The sequence below is a fragment of the Girardinichthys multiradiatus genome, chromosome 9 (assembly GCF_021462225.1).
Source record: "Girardinichthys multiradiatus isolate DD_20200921_A chromosome 9, DD_fGirMul_XY1, whole genome shotgun sequence".
NCBI classification, from domain to species: Eukaryota; Metazoa; Chordata; class Actinopteri; order Cyprinodontiformes; family Goodeidae; genus Girardinichthys; species Girardinichthys multiradiatus.
Genome location: NC_061802.1, coordinates 50325716 through 50346969, shown reverse-complemented (window position 1 = coordinate 50346969; position 21254 = coordinate 50325716). Strand labels below are relative to the sequence as shown.

Here is a 21254-nt window from a genome sequence, read left to right as displayed (position 1 = left end):
TGCATATGCCACCATGAACAATACCAGAAATTCTGTAGGAATGGATGTGCGTCATGTTCTTCCGTCAGTGTTCTGAGATGGGTCCCGTCTGTTACAGAGAGCCATTTTATAATTGGGCGCAGATCAGCTGTTTTCTTCACCGGTTTGAGACGCTGGGCCATCTTTGAACCCGGACTTCCTCTGCTACCCCGTCGGTTGGTTTGGCTCCTGTAACGGCAAAACTGGCTTACAGTGGCTTTTATGGATCCAGGAAGGCCTCTCTGCTATTTTCAGAACTGTGGGCGTTGTTAGGAGTATTTGAAACGGCCCTTTCCACCAAGGAGTGCTCCAATCCTTCCGGTGGAGTGTCTTAATCAGGACCAGGTCTCCAGGCCTCATTCTGTGGGATAGGAGCAGAGATTATCGGCAGACCACTGGACATTTGTTCTTCTTTTGTCTGCAACATTTTATTCATCCACTCAGCTAATGAAGGTTCCTGTTGTGCTTTCTCTATTTCATTCATGTCAGAGGGCAGAGAAAACGGTCTGCCATGTACTATTTCTTTGAGAATACAAATTCACATCAGCAACTTGGTGTCACGTGATCTCAGACTCAGAATATAGTGGGTGGAGCCATACAATGATGTACAGTAGGTGGCAAATGGAGTAAGACCAGTTTGATTTGGAGTTATTCTCATCCATAATTAACCAGGGATAGGCATTCGGGCCATGGCCTCCCTGTTTCTTCCATTGTTTTCCTTAATCTTTAACTGAAACCCTAATGCATTAGAACTTAGTTCTATTAATTTATTTACAAAATGAGTTCCATTATCTGACCTTATAATCTGTGGGATACCATATGTGGGGAAGAAATGTGTCACTAGTTTCATCTATTACAACTAGGCAATATTTCTTTCCCCGTGTTTGCAACAAATTATGCATGATCTGCAAAAATGATTTGCATAGTCAGAAAAATTTATAGTGTAGCATTAATGCTTTACCAGATGTGACATATTCCCCCCTTGACACGTGGGTCTTCCCAATGTGTCACTGTAGCCGCTGTGTTGTATAACTGTTTTTGGGAGGATTGGTTTATCTTCTATCTGATAGATGTCATCTTTTTTCTGTGCTCCTCTCTTTAGCCAGGCCTTTATTTCTGTCTTGGTTGCTGACTGTTGGGCGTCTTTCAGCACGTCTGTGTCTATAAATAGCAGATCTGACATTTTCTCTTTAATAGGTTGAAATGAGTTAGTTCTGTCCCTGATGATGTTTTAAAACCTCTATTTTGCCAAATCTTAGCATGGTGATGTACTGATCTGAAAACGTATTGGCTGTCTGTGTATATAGTAAGTATTTGTCCCTCATGTAATTCACATGCTCTTACTATAGCATATAATTCTGCTGTTTGGGCTGAGCATGTATTGGGTAGAGATTTAGCTTCTATTATCCTATCGATGGTTGTTATTGCATAACCAACTCTATTCTTTCCATATTCATCTTTAGATGCTGAGCCATCTACAAACACAACACATGAATCTGGTATAAGGATTTGAGAAATGTCTTGTCTGGGTTTTGTGTCTTCTTCAACTTTTGCTTTATAAGAATGTGGTTTTCCATCTTCTGCAGTAGGTATTAGAGTACTTGGATTTAAAGGGCACATCTTTTTAGAGTTATGTTTGGCTGTGATAATAATAGCGATGTCAGTGTGATATGCCTTGCATGTAGCGTCAGGTGCTTCTCTTAATATTCCTGACTTCAACATATCTTGTATTTCTGGCTTAGTACCTTCTTCAGCTTCTGGCTTTAAGGGGTATTGGCGGACTAATGGCCTTTTTTCAGATATTAGTTTTAACCTTGTATGGTGGGAACCCCTTTATAAGCCCTACATCAGTTGATGATTGGGACCACAGTTCAGGTGGGACAGCAGATAGGGCAGGATGCATGTTGCTCTCAGCTAAGCCCTGTATTTGTCCCTCTGCCTCATCTAAATGTATCCTTGGATGGACTTTGACTGTCCACGCCAGAATGAGCTTCCAGATTTCTGTATTAGGATCTACCTTTGACAGTGTCAGTGCTGTTCCTGCAGAGGTTTAAAGCCTCTGTTTTTCCAAATTCTTATTATTCTTTTTTATCATATTTTATAAAGTAAGTCCTTATTACATTTAAAAATGAGATCAATATTTTTGGTAGTTGCTATTATTATAAATAATGCTTGGTTTAGTTCTTATTAAAAATAAAAAATAAAAACTCACTCACTGATGAACACAAAAAATGAAGGGCATATTATATCTTATAATCTTAGTTTGTTTTACCCTGTTTTATAGATACAACATACAGTTTCAGTCAGCTTTGTATTTAGTTCAAGTAACTAAAGTTTGTTTCAATTAACTAAAGTTTTATCTATTTCAGTCCAGTTCAGTAATTCTGTTAAGGTTAATTTAATCTTATGTTAAGTTTGAGTGTAATTCAATCATTTTGAACCTGGCTGGAAAAAGTCTAAATATCTGTTAAAATCTTTTTGTTTTACCATAGAGAACTGACCTAATATTATTATGGTAATGTTGAGGACTCTAATTTTTACATAACATGAAACAGACATTTATTTCACAAAAACAGAAAGTCAAACACAGACATTTGGCCACATGAAAGTTTAAATAACCTGTTTGTACAAGAATTGTGAAAAATTGAAGACAGATCTATGAACTTTCTTATGGTTATCAGTATTTTCAATACAGGTAGAACCTTTGCTATCTTTATATGATTTTTCGAAAAAGATTCTGGAAACCTTATTAAGATATAAATTTGGCAAAGATCATCAGAACATCAGACCTTTATTAGCGCTTTTAAGGTCCCTCAAAGATGCATTACAATGAAATCAGTCATTCCCATTCACACACATTCACACACTACTTACTTATTTCTTTGTCAGAGTCATTTTCTTTGCAAAAATTTGAACATAATTTGACTTCTATTATTCTTAAAATGCACATTGTTTCCTCATAACCCCTTTTGTTTCCACAAGGTCTGTTTTGAACGCTTCAAATTTTTTTTTTTATTCACCAAGAATCAATAAGGTGTTCTTAGTGGGTCCACCTTAAAGGTGTTATCTGTTGGGTGTCATGTTATTGTCAGGTCAGTGAGGTTCATAAGTCAGTCTGAACCTTGGTCATTTGTTCTGTGCACATAATGTTTCATAGATCCAGCCTATGATTAGTCAGCAAAACTTCCACCTATAGGAGAAAAATTGATTGTTAATGAATGAGCTGCATTTCCTAGGAACACTGTCTCCCTCCTGGATGAGCATCACCTGTTGAAAAACTTTCATCATTGTTTGTTTCACATATTCAATCAGATCTTTATATTATACCAGTAGGTGAAGTTGTTAGTATCTCATGTAGACTGACATATACTGTTGCCTTTGGAGAAGATCTCAGATTAAATAAACTTAGTTAGAGCGTCAATCCAGGTTCATTTTGTGTCTGCAGACTTTAGCCAATTTTTCTTTTCTTTCTTTTTTTTTTTTATACATAAAGAGCAAGATTCAAAACATTTTCAAAAGGCAGATTGTGGCAGAATGTAGACAAAACTGCTTATTGATTGACAAAATAACATTCAAGCACACAATCACCATATTAAAAGGCTCTACTTCTAGAGAATCACTAAACTTTTGGGGTCCGGTTTTGGCCCGCGGACCTTGAGTTTGACACATGCAGAGGTAGAGTTACAATTTTTTTCAGACCTTTCAGCAGAGACAGGCTTCTGCTGTTTGCAGAAGTTTTATCTTTGTTTTCAGGCAGCTGCATCTCTTTGTCAAGGTCGTTTCACAGAGCTGAAATTTAACTTCTCTCAAAGAGGAAAAATCAAGAATGCACACAATCTGAGCCAAATATGGAATTATTTCCCTGTAAAATGAATCTTTTGCATTTTATCATGATATTGTTGGTAGTATAACACCATAGAATGATTTTTAAAGCACCTGTTTCTCACTAATGCTTGCCTACAAAATCTTTTACTCTCAGATTACTTCTTTAACAACATTCTGTTCTCCCTTCTCTAGTCATTGTTCACTGGGTTGTCCAGTTGGACAGTTTCCATGTTGTCCACATTGTCACCTCCTCTTTTAACTTCTTTTACCACGTCCTCTAAAACCATCTCTTAGTCTTTATAATTTGGGGCTACCTTGGTATTCTAAACTGGGATGGGTGGCAGTCCGCCCCCCCCTTTATTTGTTTTCAGTTAAGCTGAAAGTTTTTTTTCTGTGCTTTTCTTAAGGCCTCAGTATTATGGCTATGTCAGTTAAAAGCTGCTCTTATTGTTGTTTTTTTTAATTCATCTTTTTGTTTTAATCTGTTTATCAACTGTGAGCACTCAGGGACTGAAAAGTCCCCTTTGAAATTATAACCTGGCAAGGTTTTTTATTGTCTCTTGAATCTTTTGAATGCATAATCTCCAGTTTAAGATCCCCGTGTAGTTTTAGGATTTCAGTGATAATTAAGTTACCTGAAAATCCGTATTTTTATGCCATCGTGTACATATTTCTGTTAAATCAGAGCTTTTTCTCTGTCTCTTCCCCATTGTTCTTTGTTATTTTTCTCTTTTTAGTTTTCATTATTGCTAATTTTAGATCCCCTTGTAATTTTAAGACATCCTTTGTATCTAATTTGCCCAAAAACCCATGTTTTTTATTTTTTATTCCATCTATGACAGATCATACCTGCTCCTTTTACATAGTTCTCCATAAACTTTACCTCCCCTTCTAAGTCAATTAGTTTACTTTGTTTCTTCCCCATTATGTTTTATGTTAGTTTAATTATAGTATAAATGTCCCAGATAAAAGGTCACTGGCATGAGACTTAAGGAGAGGACATTAACACGCCCTTCTACTGCGACTAATTCGCAGCGGTGTTAATTTTCTGGAATGAAATCCGACCTGAATCTCCAAAGTCACCAGTACGTAGTTTTAATCTGGGCAAAAGAAAACACAGGACTAGCAGAATCCTGCTATGATTCTATTAAAATGCTTAGTCCTCCAAACACACACAACACAGTCACACAGTTAGTTTCAGGTACCTTGTAATTTTTCTAAGTTAACTTGGTGTTATTTTATGAGCTCAATTTACTCCGTTCTTTTTACTTTTATAGCGCTTATTCTATTCCCTCGCAGGGGAATAACCCTTAGTCGTTTTATTTGGCCCCCTTCTTGGCGGGGCCCTACCTTAATTTGTCACTATTCCTTTCACGGTGGAATAAAACCATCCCAATGCAGCGTCCTTACCGGCGACGCACTACCAACGACTTTTAAGTACTTTTCTTCTTTTATTTATATAGCGCTTACTCTATTCCCTCACAGGGGAATAATCCTCAGTCGTTTTCTTTAATCCCCTTCACGGCGGGATTGTACCAAATTTGTCACTATTCCTTTCACGGTGGAATAAAACCATTCGAATGCAGCGTCCTTACCGGCGACGCACTACCAACGACTGTTAAGTACTTTTCCTATGAACTGTATTTTAAAACTGTCTCACCTCGGAGTTGACTTCTTGGTGACTCTTTGGACCCTGTGAGAGTCACCCCGCGCAGAGGAAGGCAATAACCCACTGGCCAGGTGTGAATTCACACACACCGGGACTTTCAGCCACTCCGGCTAAAGGAGGCTGTGCAGCGGTGCTTCGCTCGACGTCAGGCTTCCCCCACGGATCCCAGAGTCACTGTTAAAGCAAAGAGAAATAAGGTTATTGAATTAATCCGGCTTCGAAGGACCAATAAATGTTAGGTATTATTTAGTCAACTCAGAGGTAAGAACGATACAGTCATAGTTACTTGCAACAAGGGTAGCCCACTTTGCAGTGAAACTACAAAGTTTTTGACACCCTATCTCTTTATTTATATGCACAGTTCAACAGACAGTTCAGACAGGGTGTGTGTGTGTGTGAGACGGAAAGGAGGCTGGTTCACACAGAGATAACAATGATCTCACACACAGGGAGGAAGGCATAGTGCAGGTGCCTTGCAACACAAGGTTTTTACATGAGTGATAACAAGTTTTTGCACCCATCCAACAACTATGGTTAAGACGTTTGATATTACAACAGTCAAGGTCAACACTCCATCTCTTTAGAAATTCTCTATTTTATTTTCAAAAGTGTTGAAATGTTAGTTGTACCTAAATGTGTAACTCTTGATCTAGCTAGGGGCATCCACTGTTCAACTTTGTCAGTATTTATAGCTATAACATTTTATGCCCTTAATATTCGCCACCCACCCCAACCAAGGATGACAGTAGTACACACTATCCGAAGAAGTGCAAAGTCTGTAATACAACTATGTCTTTGTCTTATACTATTGTTTGACAGTTTTATTTAATAAACATGACATCATTTTTTGAATTTGAAAGTATTTATTATTGATTTGTACTCTCATGAAAAAGCGTTTCATTTGGAAACAAGTATGAAACATTTTATTCTAACAGCTCCTTTAATAGGAACCAATAACAAAAACATTCAGTACATTTTATTTTTCAATTTGCATTCATCTTCTGTGTAATTTAAATTATTTGTTTTCCTTTGACTTTTATGGCCACTGTCAACTTGGCCTTCAGGATTTCATCTTCAAAGGGCTTCCACAGGTTGCCGGCAATGAAGAGGGTGCTGCCATTTTCAAGCAGAACCTCCAGCTGGTTGAGTGTGTCACAAGTATCCACACCTATGATGTGGACCTCAGACATCTCCTCTTCTTTTCTCTGTTGACAATATAAGCACATGCAGTTTCAATATTATCTGTAAACTATAATCATCAAAATTACAAGAAACAAAGCAATGAACTGTCACTCTGTGTAAGGAATCTACAGTGAGGAGAACAAGTATTTGCTACATTGCTGATTTTGCAGGTTTTCCCATCTTGCAAAGCATGTGATAAAAATTAAAGATCACTGTCTTTAGTTTTTATCACAGGTTCTCTTCAACTGTGAGTAACGGAATATAAAACTAAAATCCAAAAAATCACTTGTGTGATTTTTAAGTAATTAATTTGCATTTTATTGCATGACAAGTATTTGATCACCTAACAACCAGTAAGGCTCCCGGCTCTCACAGGCCTGTTAGTTCTTTAATTCAATTCAATTTAATTCAGTTTTATTTATATAGCGCCAATTCACAACACGTGTCGTCTCAAGGCACTTCACAACAGTCAGGTACATACATTCCTATTAATCCTAACAATTGAACAGTGCAGTCGGAGTTAGCTTTTTATTCAAATTGGATAAAACGTTTTTCTATCTAAGGAAACCCAGCAGATTGCATCCAGTCAGTGACTTGCAGCATTCACTCCTCCCGAATGAGCATGTAGAGACAGTGGACAGTCACTGGCATTGACTTTGCAGCAATCCCTCATACTGAGCATGCATGTAGCGACAGCGGAGAGGAAAAACTCCCTTTTAACAGGAAGAAACCTCCAGCAGAACCAGGCTCAGTATGAGCGGCCATTTGCCACAACCGACTGGGGGTTTGAGAGAACCATTAAAAGTTAAATGTTGATCAATACTTGAAATCATAAAAATAAAAGAATAATACTTAATGAAAACAGTGAAACATAATAAAGGAATTTAAAAATCTGCCCTGTTTATGTCATCATTGTACTTTTTCTCATTTCACTGAAGCAACAACTTCTTTTGATTTTCTGCTGTAAGGTCATTTTATGAAATACAATGTATGAGTACACTCAGGCTTTCGATGTGATTTATTTACAACATGTCATCATAATCGTCCCCTTCATTTTCGTGCATTTCTACCTGGTTCAGTGTTGCATATGCCACCGTGAACGATACCAGAAATTCTGTAGGTATGGATGCGCGTCATGTTCTTCCATCAGTGGTCTGAGATGCATTCCGTCAGATGTCCATCTCTTCTGGTGCGGTATCACCTACTGTGGATGCTTTAGACAGAGAAAGAGTCTTGCTACCAGAATTAAGCTCAGGCTTATCAGTCCTGTCCACATGTTACAGAGGGCCATTTTATAATTGGGCGCAGATCAGCTGTTTTCTTCACCGATTTGAGACACTGGGCCCTTTGGATCCTCCAGTCCCTTTGTACCCGGGCTTCCTCTGCTACCTCGTCGGCTGGTTTGGCTCCTGTAACAGCAAAACTGGCTTACAGTGGCTTTTATTGATCCAGGAAGGCCTCTCTGCTATTTTCATAGCTGTGGGCGTTGTCAGGAGTACTTGAAACGGCCCTTTCCACCGAGGAGTGCTCCAATTCTGTCTTTATTTCTGCATCTATTCTCTCCGTGTCTCACACTCGGACACACACATTCATGGATTACTATCTTTATGAGGACTTTACATTGACTTCCCTTCATTGTCTTCATTTCTATGGCCTAAATCTGACCCTACCACTAACCCTTTGCCAGTGGGACACACACACACACAAACACACACATCCATGGATAACTATCTTTTTGAGGATTTTACATTGACTTCCATTCATTTTCATTCATTCCTATGGCCTAAACCTGATCCGACCCCTAACCCTTTGACCATCTTCATAGGCGGCCATTTTGTGTGGGGTACTTAAACAGCATGTACTGCTGTTTCAACACCTAGACAACAGTGATTAAATTTAAAAGGCAATTTCATAGACTTTGGCATATAGGCTGTTAGCACATCAGAACCTGGAACAAGTCTCTATCAGAACCAGACCCGAACTCCATCAGAACCAAGAGGAAATCTCCATCAGAACCAGTTAGGAACCTTCCACCAGAACCACGTCCAAACTCTGTCAGAACCAGTAAGAAACCTCTATCAGAACCGGATTCAAACTCTATCAGAACCAGTTAGGTACACTCCACCAGAACCATGTCCAAATCGCCTTCAGAACCAGGAAAACTCTTCTATCAGAACCGGGTCCGAACTCCTTCAGAGCCAGGAACAACCCTCCATCAGAACCAGGTCCAAGCTTAATCAGAACATGGAACAAATCTCCTTCAGAACCAGACCCAAACTTCATCAGAACCAGGAAGAACTCTCTATCAGACCCTGGTACATATCTCCATAAGAACCATTTAGGAGTCTTACACCAGAACCAGGTCCAATATCCATCAGAACCTGTCAGTCTTTATTAAAATCTTAAAAGACTTTCTCAGCTGACAAGGATTTCATCTGTTTTCCTTCTAATAGAATAAATACATATATGCATGATGCATTTGTGCAAATCTCAAAAAATACATTTAAAAAATAAAAATTAAATATTTAAAAAGTTGCTTAAATTATATGTAAACAATTAACTGAAATTACATTGGTATTCAAATAACTGTTAACTACTTTTAATTATAAAGTATTTATTCCCGTTCACACTGCAGGCAAATGTATCCCAAATCAGATTTTTGGGGGGGTCAAGTGTTCAGGTTAAAAGCAAATGGGAATGCTCAGATCTGGCCCATATCTGACTTTTTCAAGTCCCATTGGAGACACATTCATATGTGGTCCTGAATCCAACTTTTATCTGATCTTTTGGAAAGTGACTCCAGTGGGAACGACAAGCAGATTAGATGTGACTTTGATGTCACTTTCCATTCATCACCCCAGAAGGAAACGGTAGCAGTTAGCAAAAGAGGGGAAGCTAGAAGAACTGCACAGTGGAGAGACAGCGAGACGTTAGAGCTCGTTAATAAATAGAGATAAAACTTTATTCAAGCCTAATTGCACGGCTCATAGGAACCGTCTGGATGTGGGACGTAGTTTGTATTTTAAAATGCATATACAACTGTTCAAACAGAGGACTTTAAAATCCTATCGAGGTTACCAAGCATGTGATGATCTGCCCCTGCTCCAGTCCGATACACTGGATTGCATCAAGTCTTCTGCCTGAGAGGAGAGGCGCTGACATAAATGATTAAAAGTTGCCCTCCACATGATAAAGGTCTGACGTCAGTCTCTGTAAAGTTGTTAATATCCATGCCCCACCATTGCTGGCTGTGTCTCTGCATCCAAACAGTTCGTTTTGCTGAACTGGCAGTCAAATCTCCCTAAAACGGAACACTCTCCTCTTGGGCTGTGACAAGAAGATTGGTATCATATGCTAACCACTGGGCTGCACTGTGGTGCGGTTCGTAGCACTGTTGCCTTGCACCAAGGTCCTGGGTTTGACTCACAGGTGGGGGTTTCTCTACATGGAGTTTGCAGGTTCTCCCTGTGCATGCATGGGTTCTCTCCAGGTACTCCTGCTTCCTCCCACAGTCCAAAGACATGCCCGTTAGGTTAATCAGTCTCTCTAAATTGCCCTGTGTTTGAATGAGTGTATGCTGGGTTGTGTGTTGTCCTGTGATGGATTGGCGACCTGTCCAGGGTGTACCCCACCTTCCACCCCTAGACTGCTGGAGGTAGGCACCCCCGCAACCCACTATGGAAGAAGCAGTATAGAAAATGAATGACAGACTCTTTTAGTCATGCGTTTCCCACACAGCACCCGCTGACACAATAAATAGCTTTTGTTGTGCATTTTAACCATAACACCTACTTCGCTGCGTTTATTGTTGTGCACTTATTGTTGATGCACTTATTCTTATGCACATGCGGGTCAGTTTGTAGCAGCAGACATGGAAGTCAGATATTTTCAAAGTAATGAAAAAAAAAAAAAAAAAGAAAAATCAAATTCCTGAAAAAAAAAAAAAAATTCGGATTTTAGCATTAAGACTTGCAGTGGGAACGTAGCTTTAGATCTTACACCTGGCAGGATAAACCTGAGGCCATCAAGCATTCTGTGCAGAGGGAGAAACAACAGCTCATGTTTAATTTACAGCACATACCAGTAAAAACAAAGCTGTTAAGCTGGGTTTAATACCCATCCTCTACAATCATCCCCATCAGTGAAAACACAGGCTTTTGTTTATTTTCACAAGCATTTTATTTCATTAGATCTTTTTACAATATTTAATCTTAAAGTTTGCTTCCTCCTACAATTTGGGCGGTCCAACAATCCTCCATCCTTCCATTTTGCCAACTTTTGTAAAAAAGGCCAGCGTTCCCAGACCTAAGCATGCTGATGTACCAGTCATTGCACTGTGGGCTGTGGAGAAACAAGCACAAATGACAGCAGTTAACCTCCAGGACACTGGGCCATTTTTCAACCCATCTCATTTCATCCTGACATCATATCTCCAGATAACTGGTTAACAGAAAAGGTAAACCACACAGCTAGACCAGGATAAATCCTCTTTTAGCCAGCACTCAATTCCAGACAATCTAAATAAGCTACATCAAATTATGAGGATTTGACATGAAACATCTTACATGCATGGTGCAACACCTGAAAAAAAGCTTTTTAGTCTTTATTGATCGGAATTTGACCAGCAGAGATAATAAAGAGACAAAGAGTCTCAAAATTCGCATTTTGTAGAAGGATGCCATTTGAATTTTTCTGTGATTCCTAGAGTAGTCAGAACAATCTGTTAAATCAAATCTATTTATAAAAACACATTATGGACTCTAGTTTTACTCTGCCGTCCATATGGTATGATGTACCAAGTCAAGCACATTGTCTGCTAGATGGGCAAATTGCACTAAACCTGACAACATTTTGTGAGATTTTTATATTTATCACACCTAAAATATCTCCTAACCACCAGCAGCAGTTAGAGGAGAAAGCACTCACTGCTGCTTAGCAGCCTTTAAATGACTGAGTTCTGACCTAATCTATTTAAGTGATTAGTGGGTTTCTGAGTTCTCTGTATGTAGTGTTCCTGCCTGCAGCCAGATACAGTTTCCATCAAAAACTGGAGTACCAAGCCACAGACACAGCCCATGTGTTTTACACTGCTGAGCCTTGATAAGCATGTGGTGGCTAAAAAACAAAGGCTAGCACAGTGTAATCAAAACATTTGATCTACCAACTAATACGTACTCCTGGCTCCCAAAAAGATCCCTGAGGTGCAGCCTCCAATGAAATAATTCAGTGGGTCTTCTGGGGTTTCACGAGCCTGGGCACTGAGACATGTTGCCATTCCGAAGATGGCTCCCATAGAGGCTGAAAAAACAAAACAACCCCAGATAAAAATTACACATTATCAAAACTACTTTTAGACTTCTGAGTGACTAAAGAACGTTGGGAGATGTGTGTTGAGTAACATGACAAAACATGAGAATATTGTACTCCGTGATGAACTCAAAGCATCTCAAGCACTGAATTTAGCATGTTTAAGACCAACAGAACAAGCTATATTCCTATGTTTCAGACTCTGCAGAAGTGGTGGACTGTAAATCAGGAACCTTTTCTCTTGCTTGGATAAAGATGTGACTTTAGGCGTTGTTCACACTGCACGTCTTGATGCTCAGTTCCACTGAAATCCAGATATTTTTGCGTGGTCGTTCACGCTACTATTTGAATGCCGCTTCCATCAGACTTTTGTCTGAATAGTTTACAACCCCAAAGTGGCCAACACATAAAAGTGGCACAATTTTGATTTGTCTGGAGGTGAAAAGATCAGAATAAGGCCCTTCAGACTGGCATGAAACAGTTGAATAAGGGTCACATTTGCCAGCTTTATGAATGTAGCCTTAAATTCCACTGCTGAAGTTGGATTTCTTCACATTAATCACTACAAATGTTTGTTAAACTGGCAATCCCCCAGAGGAGAAAGGGTTTCCGGCTAAACAAGTTTGCATGAAGCTCTGCAATAACATTTGTCTTGAAAAATTGTCAAACCGTTTTCCTTATAGGTGCATTTAAATTTTAGGAATAAAACTTCAGTTACATTTTTTGTTCTTGGATAAAGTACGCTGCTCAAAAAAATAAAGGGAAGACTTAAACAACCCAATATAACTCCAAGTAAATCAAACTTCTGTGAAATCAAACTGTCCACTTTGGAAGCAACACTGATTGACAATCAATTTCACATCTTGTTGTTCAAATGGAAAAGACAACAGGGGGAAATCTTTGGTGATTAGCAAGACACTCAATAAAGGAGTGGTTCTGCAGGTGGGGACCACAGACCACTTCTCAGTACCAATGCTTTCTGGCTGATGTTTTGGTCACTTTTGAATGTTGGTGGTGCTTTCACACTCGTGTTAGCATGAGACGGACTCTACAACCCACACAAGTGGCTCAGGTAGTGCAGCTCATCCAGGATGGCACATCAATGCCAGCTGTGGCAAGAAGGTTTGCTGTGTCTGTCAGCGTAGTGTCCAGAGCCTGGAGGCGCTACCAGGAGACAGGCCAGTACACCAGGAGACGTGGAGGAGGCCGTAGGAGGGCAACAACCCAGCAGCAGGACCGCTACCTCCTCCTTTGTACAAGGAGGAACAGGAGGAGCACTGCCAGAGCCCTGCAAAATGACCTCCAGCAGGCTACAAATGTGCATGTGTCTGCACAAACGGTTAGAAACCGACTCCATGAGGATGGTATGAGGGCCCGACGTCCACAAATGGGGGTTGTGCCCACAGCCCAACACCGTGCAGGACGCTTGGCATTTGCCAGAGAACACCAGGATTGACAAATTCGCCACTGGCGCCCTGTGGTCTTCACAGATGAAAGCAGGTTCACACTGAGCACATGTGACAGATGTGACAGAGTCTGGAGACACCGTGGAGAACGATCTGCTGCCTGCAACATCCTTCAGCATGAACGGTTTGGCAGTGGGTCAGTAATGGTGTGGGGTGGCATTTCTTTCCATGTGCTCACCAGAGGTAGCCTGACTGCCATTAGGTACCGAGATGAGATCCTCAGACCCCTTGTGAGACTATATGCTGGTGCAGTTGGCCCTGGGTTCCTCCCAATGCAGGACAATGCTAGACCTCATGTGGCTGGAGTGTGTCAGCAGTTCCTGCAAGATGAAGACATTGAAGCTATGGACTGGCCCGCCCGTTCCCCAGACCTGAATCCGATTGAGCACATCTGGGACATCATGTCTCGCTCCATCCACCAACGTCACGTTGCACCACAGACTGTCCAGGAGTTGGTGGATGCTTCAGTCCAGGTCTGGAAGGAGATCCCTCAGGAGACCATCCACCGTCTCATCAGGAGCATGTCCAGGCGTTGTAGGGAGGTCATACAGACAAGTGGAGGCCACACACAATACTGAGCCTCATTTTGACTTGTTTTAAGGACATTACATCAAAGTTGGATCAGCCTGTAGTGTGTTTTTACACTTTCATTTTGTTTGTGACTCCAAATCCAGGCCTCCATTGGTTAATTCATTTGATTTCCATTGATGATTTTTGTGTGATTTTGTTGTCAGCACATTCAACTTTGTACACAACAAAGTATTCAATGAGAATATTTCATTCATTCAGATCTAGGATGTGTTATTTGAGTGTTCCCTTTATTTTTTTGAGTTGTGTAGTTCCATCTATCCTCTGGTACCTCCGTTAAGTTTTAATCTAAACCTCTTCCTAAATGTTGCCCCAAGTAGTTTGGAATTTTAATGAGACATGCTGTTGCCCTCAAGCAGGACAGTTTTAGGTTATTTATTTTCTTTGTATAAATATGTTGGAGACTTAAGTACACCATGAGAATAACCAAAAGACTAACTTCACATCAAAGCTGATTAAGATCAAATGGATTGTTGGATCTTTCCAGGATATTGTCCTTAGAAAAAACACCAAGTTCTAAAAGACCAAACTGGCAGTAGATGATGGGCTCATATATATGTGCACATTCACATGTGTGCACAGTTCTGATAAAGAAATGGGCACAATTATTACAGTAGATTTAAGGAAGAGATTCAATAAAAAGATATTGTGTTGTATATGTCCAAGTGCATTTCCATTAAATAGAATATCAATGAAACATTTATTTATTTCAGTTATTCAAATCCAAAAGTGAAACTCGATTAACAGATTCATTAAACACTGATTGGGCCATATTCTAGCATTAATATCTGTAAATGTTGGTAATCATGGCTTACAGCCAATATAAACTCAGAATTCAACCAGATACCATGACGTTATTTTTGTCACAAAATCAAAAATACTACTTTTTTTTTTTTTATCACAGTCTGATCACTAGAAAACAGCAGAAATTGTAAATTACAAGACACAGAGCTGCGTCAATCTGAATTTTCCCCCAAAACCTGCAAAACCTGTGGACATTTATCTTTTAATATGCTTACCCATTGTAACCGTTGCACTGGTAGCCCTCTGCACCGCAGCCAATGCAGATTCAGGCTGGAATGCAACTATGTGATAGGCTGAACCAACCAGACCTGAAAACACAATCACAATGCTCATTTAGGACAGATTAAGTAAAATCAGAGGGAGCAGTGCAAAATTCAGCAAACATGGGAAATTCTTCTCAACCCAGGCAGCAGAGGAACCATTAACTGAATTGTACACCTTTATGTTAGCTTGGGTTTAGCAGCTGCCTCATCCCCCAACCCAGAGAAAATCAGAGATGGTTTCTCAGCCATATTTAAACTATTATTTTAGAGGAATGACCTGGAAAAGTCATAGTACATCCAAAAAAATATTATTTTATTTTTCTTCCAAGTTAAAATTCTTTAACATGTGGTTATTGTGATAATTTTCTCACAAGTTGTGGCCAGACTTTGTAACGTTGTACACCAGAAAAATGTGAAACGGAGGACAGAGGCTAAAGTTCTCAGTGCACTTATAGACGATAAGTTTGTTCTTCATTTTATTTTTTAGGATACTTTTAGAACAACTAAATTCATGTCTGATCAGCTACAGTCTCCTAATTAAAAAAGAATGGGAGACACTCAGTAAAGAAGCAGGAGACCTAATAGGAATAGCATCAGACACTATACAACGGCAGAAAAGGCAGACCCAAACAGCTAAACAGCAAGAGCATTTTATTGTGGATGCCTTCAATAAAAAGAAAAGGTGCAAACAGCATAGATGACCTAAAAAGCAAAGTCATTCTATCCTGTTATAGACAGGATGCTAATGGAACTGGAAGAGCATTTTTCTTCAGATACAAATGAAGTACTGAAGGGTTTGCCAGCTTTAAGCACCAAACACTGATTGTTCCTCAACCAAAAATGCACACTGCCTATGGCCTGTCATCATGGAGTTAACGAGGAGAACTTATCAGCAGAGCTCCAGAAAGATCTATTCCTGGACTTGTATAAACTGATATCTACATCTTTGATTCCTCCGGTAACATCATTAAGCTGTGAGGGCAGTTTTTCTTGTTCGCGTCATTTATAGAACTACCTAAGAAACAGCAGGGGTGACAGTCGAACAAATGACCCGGCACTTCTTGCCATCAACCCTTTAAGAACTAGGACCATGGACAGTGACTGAATTATTGACGCTTTTGCCATCAACCACAATAACAGGCGGATTATGAAGACGTCTGCTGGTAAATTAATTTATTTTCGATTTTCTGACTTTGTAATGCATTTGGCGTTGAGAGACCTGATATTGTCCAAATATAAAGATACATCTGGGGAAACAGAATACATTGTAAGACATTGCATTTTGAAAACTTTACCTCACATGCTTTTATTTTAAAATCGCAACGCAGCGTGATGTCACTGGCTCGCCACTTCCTTAGCTGCTCTGAGTGTTTGAGAAGCGGAGCAGACGCAGGAGACTGCGTTATCGGCTACAGTATGATCAGAGACCTCTGAAGGAGGTAAATCTGCCTGTAGGGAACGTTGTCATGAATATGGCTGGTTTACAACGTCTTGCTGTTAGTTTACATTAATATTTTTAAACTATATCTTTACCATAGCTTCATCTTAATCCTGGAATTGGCACCCGTGTTCGTAAGTAAAGTCAGCACCGTCCAAAAAATGTTTTGTCATCTAGTAAAATGTAGTAAAATGTAGTAAAATGACATCACCAAAGAAAGGACTAAACAACAGCAGGACTTTGTTTTCTTAAAAAGAGTGACGTCAGTTTGAGTAACGGCTACACGTCACAAGGTCAGCAGCTAATCATGTCTGACATTATATTAGATATTATGTGCAATAATGTCTTATTAGGAGAATGATAGTACATAAGTAGTGAGGCAGGTGAAGCAATAAAAGGTGGAGAGACGGAAGAAGCCCGAGTGAGGTCTTGAATGATAAGTGATAAAAATATGATTAGAGCCAGGGGCAGCATCAGGGTGTGGTAAGGTTTAAAAATCACATTATTGATAGAATTTATTTTTTTAAAGGTAATTTTTTTTGTCATTATTTTCACAGTACTATAAAGGTTTTGGTTAGAATATGAGGTTATCAGCTGCACTAGACAAGTTTCCTGCACATTTATATGGTGAAATGCCCATAGCAACCAAGAGGTGGAATTTTTTCCCAATTTATTTTTAATATATGCCACCTTTATGTCCAGGAGCGGTACCTTAAACATGCATCTCTGAAGCAATGTTGTATGTCTCAACATACAACATTGCTTCAGAGATGCAGCAATGCAGCAGCACAAACAGAAAAAGTAGAAGATAGTGCAGGGATGGAGGCGAAGTCGTAAAATAAATCAGTGAACACGTCTGGTGTCAACGTTAGGCTATGCTATTAACAGATTTGACAGTGTGTGAGCCTAAAGACATCTGCAAATCAGTTGTTAAAATCTTTATGTATAAGAAAAGCCTCAACAGATCTTTTTTAATCTTTTGTAAGTCAAACCCTGATACTGTATATTACCATATGCAATGTCCAATAAAACGTGTTAAAGCATTTACGAATCCCCCCAATGTTTTAACTCATTTCTACACCCTTGGTGTAGAGAAATGTTGGAACCAATGATCCTTCATAGCACACTCAGTAAAATGCTTAGCCCCCCCTTAGCACCTGCAGAAAAACATCTCTGGAGCCGCCACTGCCTCGAGGGCCGGTGTCCAGCAACTTTTAGATGCATCTGTGCTCCAGTACACATCAGTCAGATAATGAGGTCATTAGCAGGACTCTGGAGAACATACTGAGGAGCTAATTCAGCAATTTGATTTGGGAGTGTTGAACCAGGGACACATCTAGACGTTGCCAGACACCAGGCCAGCAAGATTGGAGTTTGACAGCCCGGGTCTCAAAGTGTTTCTGCAGAATGGTTTTATTTCACCTCAGCCATAGGGTTCAAATAACTAGCAGCAGGAAGTCCAGGAGTATGTCTGTCAGCTCAGGATAGAGAGCCACAGGAAGACATGATATAGGCCAGGGGTCCCCAAACCCCGGTCCAAATCCAGACCCAGAGAGCGTTTTCTCGTCTGACTTTTGAACAGGCACGACGGGGAGCTATGTGGGTCAGCGACATTCTGGTCCACACTCTAAGCCAGCTGGTGGCAGTAATGCACCACTTCGTTGTATGTCAACCGCCACAAAAGGACACAGAAGAACCTATGCAGGATCCTTAAACGTGGGTTGCTAATGCCCCTTTTCCACTGGCTCATTTTAGGCGGCGCGGCTTTGCTTCACTCGGTCTCGCTCTACTCCGTACAGTACCGGTTGTGTTTCCACTGACCACCGAGGTCTGGAGCTATGGCTGAAGCCCGGCCTCTAGCCATCAGTGTAGTCGCTGTGGCGGTGTTAACATTACTGTTAATAGCTGCTAAGTCACTAGTTTGGGAGCTCAAGCTAGCTGACAGTACAATGGCTTGGGGGTGCACAGATGAGTGAGTAAAAGACAGCTTTGTCAGAAATAGGTAAAGTGGACTATGAAAATTACACATTTAAAGATGAATCAACAGAAGCATACGCTTTCCTTTTAACTTTGGTAGGGTGTAAGGCCAGACTGCCTTATATGTTCTGAATCAGTTGGACATATAAAGAGTGGAAATCTAGAGACATTATGAAACCAAACATAAGAACTACAACCAAAGCCATTCGCCTGGGTCTGACAGTAGGACAAGGAGAATAAATGAACTGAGGGGACAGTATGAGCAAGCTACACAGCTGATAACACAGTCTCTGACAGTTTAACAGTGAGCATACGAGTGGAAAACAAAAAAAATGCTTTATTTCACAGACTGGGAAATTATCAGAGTGCATGGAAGCTGTGGCAGAAAAACTTTGGATAGAAACAAAGAACAACTTAAGCACAAGATTAAGCAAATTGTCATACCTGCCACAAGTACAAGGAGATAAGAACTGTTATACCAAGATGTACTGACCCAGCTAGACTAAGCCATTCAAAGTGCGTTTAATATTGGTACTTAAATTGGATTGCACTCTTCTGTTCAGTAGATGATATCATGGACGTATGAATATTTGATCAGTCATTTAAAAACAAAATCAATGGTTAAATATTAAATAAAAATCAAAGAGGTAGTGGACCTCTTGCTATTTTAGTTGGGGACCTTTGATGTAGGCAAACCCCTCAAAGGGGCCGTTACCACTGAGGACAGGACCACCAGCGCCCAGACCTTTTAACTTCAACCCTGGGTTGTGTTCAGTGCACATTTCCAAGCCTAGGACTGTAACCAGGAGCTGCAGCGGTCTGCACAAAGTCCAAATTGATCTCCTAGCTGTTTGTCTTTCTAATCCTTAATTCTCGGAACATTACACTGGATTTATGTAGCTTTGAAACACTCCAGCGTAATTCAAGCTTAGTAACTAACATTCACAATCAACATAAAAACTTTTTTTCCAGAACAGAATGTGACAGCGGTCCGGGTTAATATAAACCCACTAGCTTAGGAGCGGTAGTGTTAGCAAGCTGAAGCACTGTGTTTACCCACAAGCAACCACCAGATCACCGCCTGCAGCCTAATACTTACCCAAAGCTGTGCCCAGTTTGGTGGTGATCCATGTCTTCTCTACGCAGTCTGTTCCATCAGGAACATCCCAGTAACCCATTACGATCTTTTCTACAGCCTGTGGCAGTGCAAGGTCAACACGGAATATATCGCTGGAAACCTCTTCCTCGTTTTTCTTTTGGGCAGTTGTACACTTTACTGCCCCCACAGGTGAGAATGAAACACATACATTGTGTAAGGGACAGAGGAACAGAGAACAATCAACCATGCAAAAACACACACTCCCAGGGGCACATTTTAAGAGACTAGTTTACCTAGGAGTCATGTTTTTGGCCTGTTGGAGGAAGCTAGAGTACTCAGGGAGAACTCACGCCTGCACAGGAAGAACATGCAACCTCCTTCCAGAAGGACCCCAGGCCAGGATTTGAGCACAGGCAAGGCAACAAAGCTAATTGCTCCACCATGCTACTAAAGATTAAACAAAATAATTTTGCCTTATTATATTGGATAAATAATTTATTTCTCATGATTCTTTGGTCAGTATGTATTCACAGAGATCAAACAAAAGTTCTCCACTCTAGCTACATTTAGAACAGAAAAAGGAAATAAAATTTGGATCTGATCTCAAAAATAATCTTTCTTTAAAAACACTTGATTGCAGCTGTTGAGTCAGAACTATTTATTTATAAAATTATTTGTACAGGAAAATCCCACTAAGATCAGGAATCTATCTTACAAGAGAATCCTGGCCAAGACTGGAAGCAGCACAGAGTTACATGATATTCACAACAAAACTTTGAAGTAAATTGAACACCATAATAAATAGAACAATAAAACATTCCTCAATTTACAAACAAATGATTCCCTTTCAAGATCTTTAAGAGCAACCTTAAAACATTTAGTGACAGCTTGACAGCACAATTTGTCTAACATACTACAAAAAATCCAATAAAACCAACAGCCCCAATCAATAACCCAACATCCCAATAATCATCAGCACCATTTTTAAACAGACTGTTTGGATTCTTCTTACACAGTTTTGAAAAATATGAAGTCAGAATCAGGTGCTGAAGACAACTGAACTGAACCTTAAGTACAACAAGGTGCAATATTGTTGTTTTCTATCTCTATAATATATCCAATTGTAATTGCCATAACAGTATCAGTGTCCAATAGCACAATTGCAAAAGACTGCTTAGATACACTATTGGGTAAAATGGATGAGGCCAATCCGATGGGCTTTAACAGTCTTATATTTCCAAATTACATAACTGAAATAAATCAAGTATAGCTCCACAGTTATAAAGTCAACTAACAGATATTATATTATTATTCCTAACAGAGCACTTCATTCTTAGACTGCAGGTTTACTGGTGGTTCCTAGAGTCTGTAGAAGTACAATGGGAGGCAGATCTTTTAGTTATCAATTCAATTCAATACAGTTTATTTATATAGTGCCAATTCACAACACATGTCGTCTCAAGGCACTTCACAAAAGTCATGTACATACATTCCAGTTATCAGGCTCCTCTCTTGTGGAACCAGCTCCCAGTTTTAGTCCGTGAGGCAGACACCCTGTCTACTTTTAAGGCTAGGCTTAAAACTTTCCTTTTTGATAAAGCTTATAGTTAGAGTGGCT

The 21254-nt window shown here is 39.9% G+C and overlaps 1 protein-coding gene across 1 annotated transcript; it reads right to left on the bottom strand.

The window, feature by feature from the left end:
• Positions 1 to 10854: 10854 nt before the first annotated feature.
• ndufa11 (NADH:ubiquinone oxidoreductase subunit A11) lies at positions 10855 to 19801 on the bottom strand. The gene is made up of 4 exons (XM_047374234.1): positions 19637 to 19801; positions 15075 to 15167; positions 11870 to 11992; positions 10855 to 11035 (listed from the first exon to the last, which is right to left on the bottom strand). Exons 1-4 carry the CDS (start codon positions 19713 to 19715, stop codon positions 10923 to 10925), a joined length of 408 nt encoding a protein of 135 aa, XP_047230190.1. The 5' UTR covers positions 19716 to 19801; the 3' UTR covers positions 10855 to 10922.
• Between the last annotated feature and the right edge of the window lie 1453 nt (positions 19802 to 21254).

What these genes read in the sequence shown, in the direction of transcription:
- ndufa11 (XM_047374234.1), bottom strand. Translation starts at nt 19,715, where the DNA reads ATGGGTTACTGGGATGTTCCTGATGGAACAGACTGCGTAGAGAAGACA. An exon ending in CAAACTGGGCACAGCTTTGG is followed by an intron (nt 15,168 to 19,636) that starts GTAAGTATTAGG and finishes TTGTGTTTTCAG; the next exon opens with GTCTGGTTGGTTCAGCCTAT. An exon ending in GATCTTTTTGGGAGCCAGGA is followed by an intron (nt 11,036 to 11,869) that starts GTACGTATTAGT and finishes GTTTCTCCACAG; the next exon opens with CCCACAGTGCAATGACTGGT.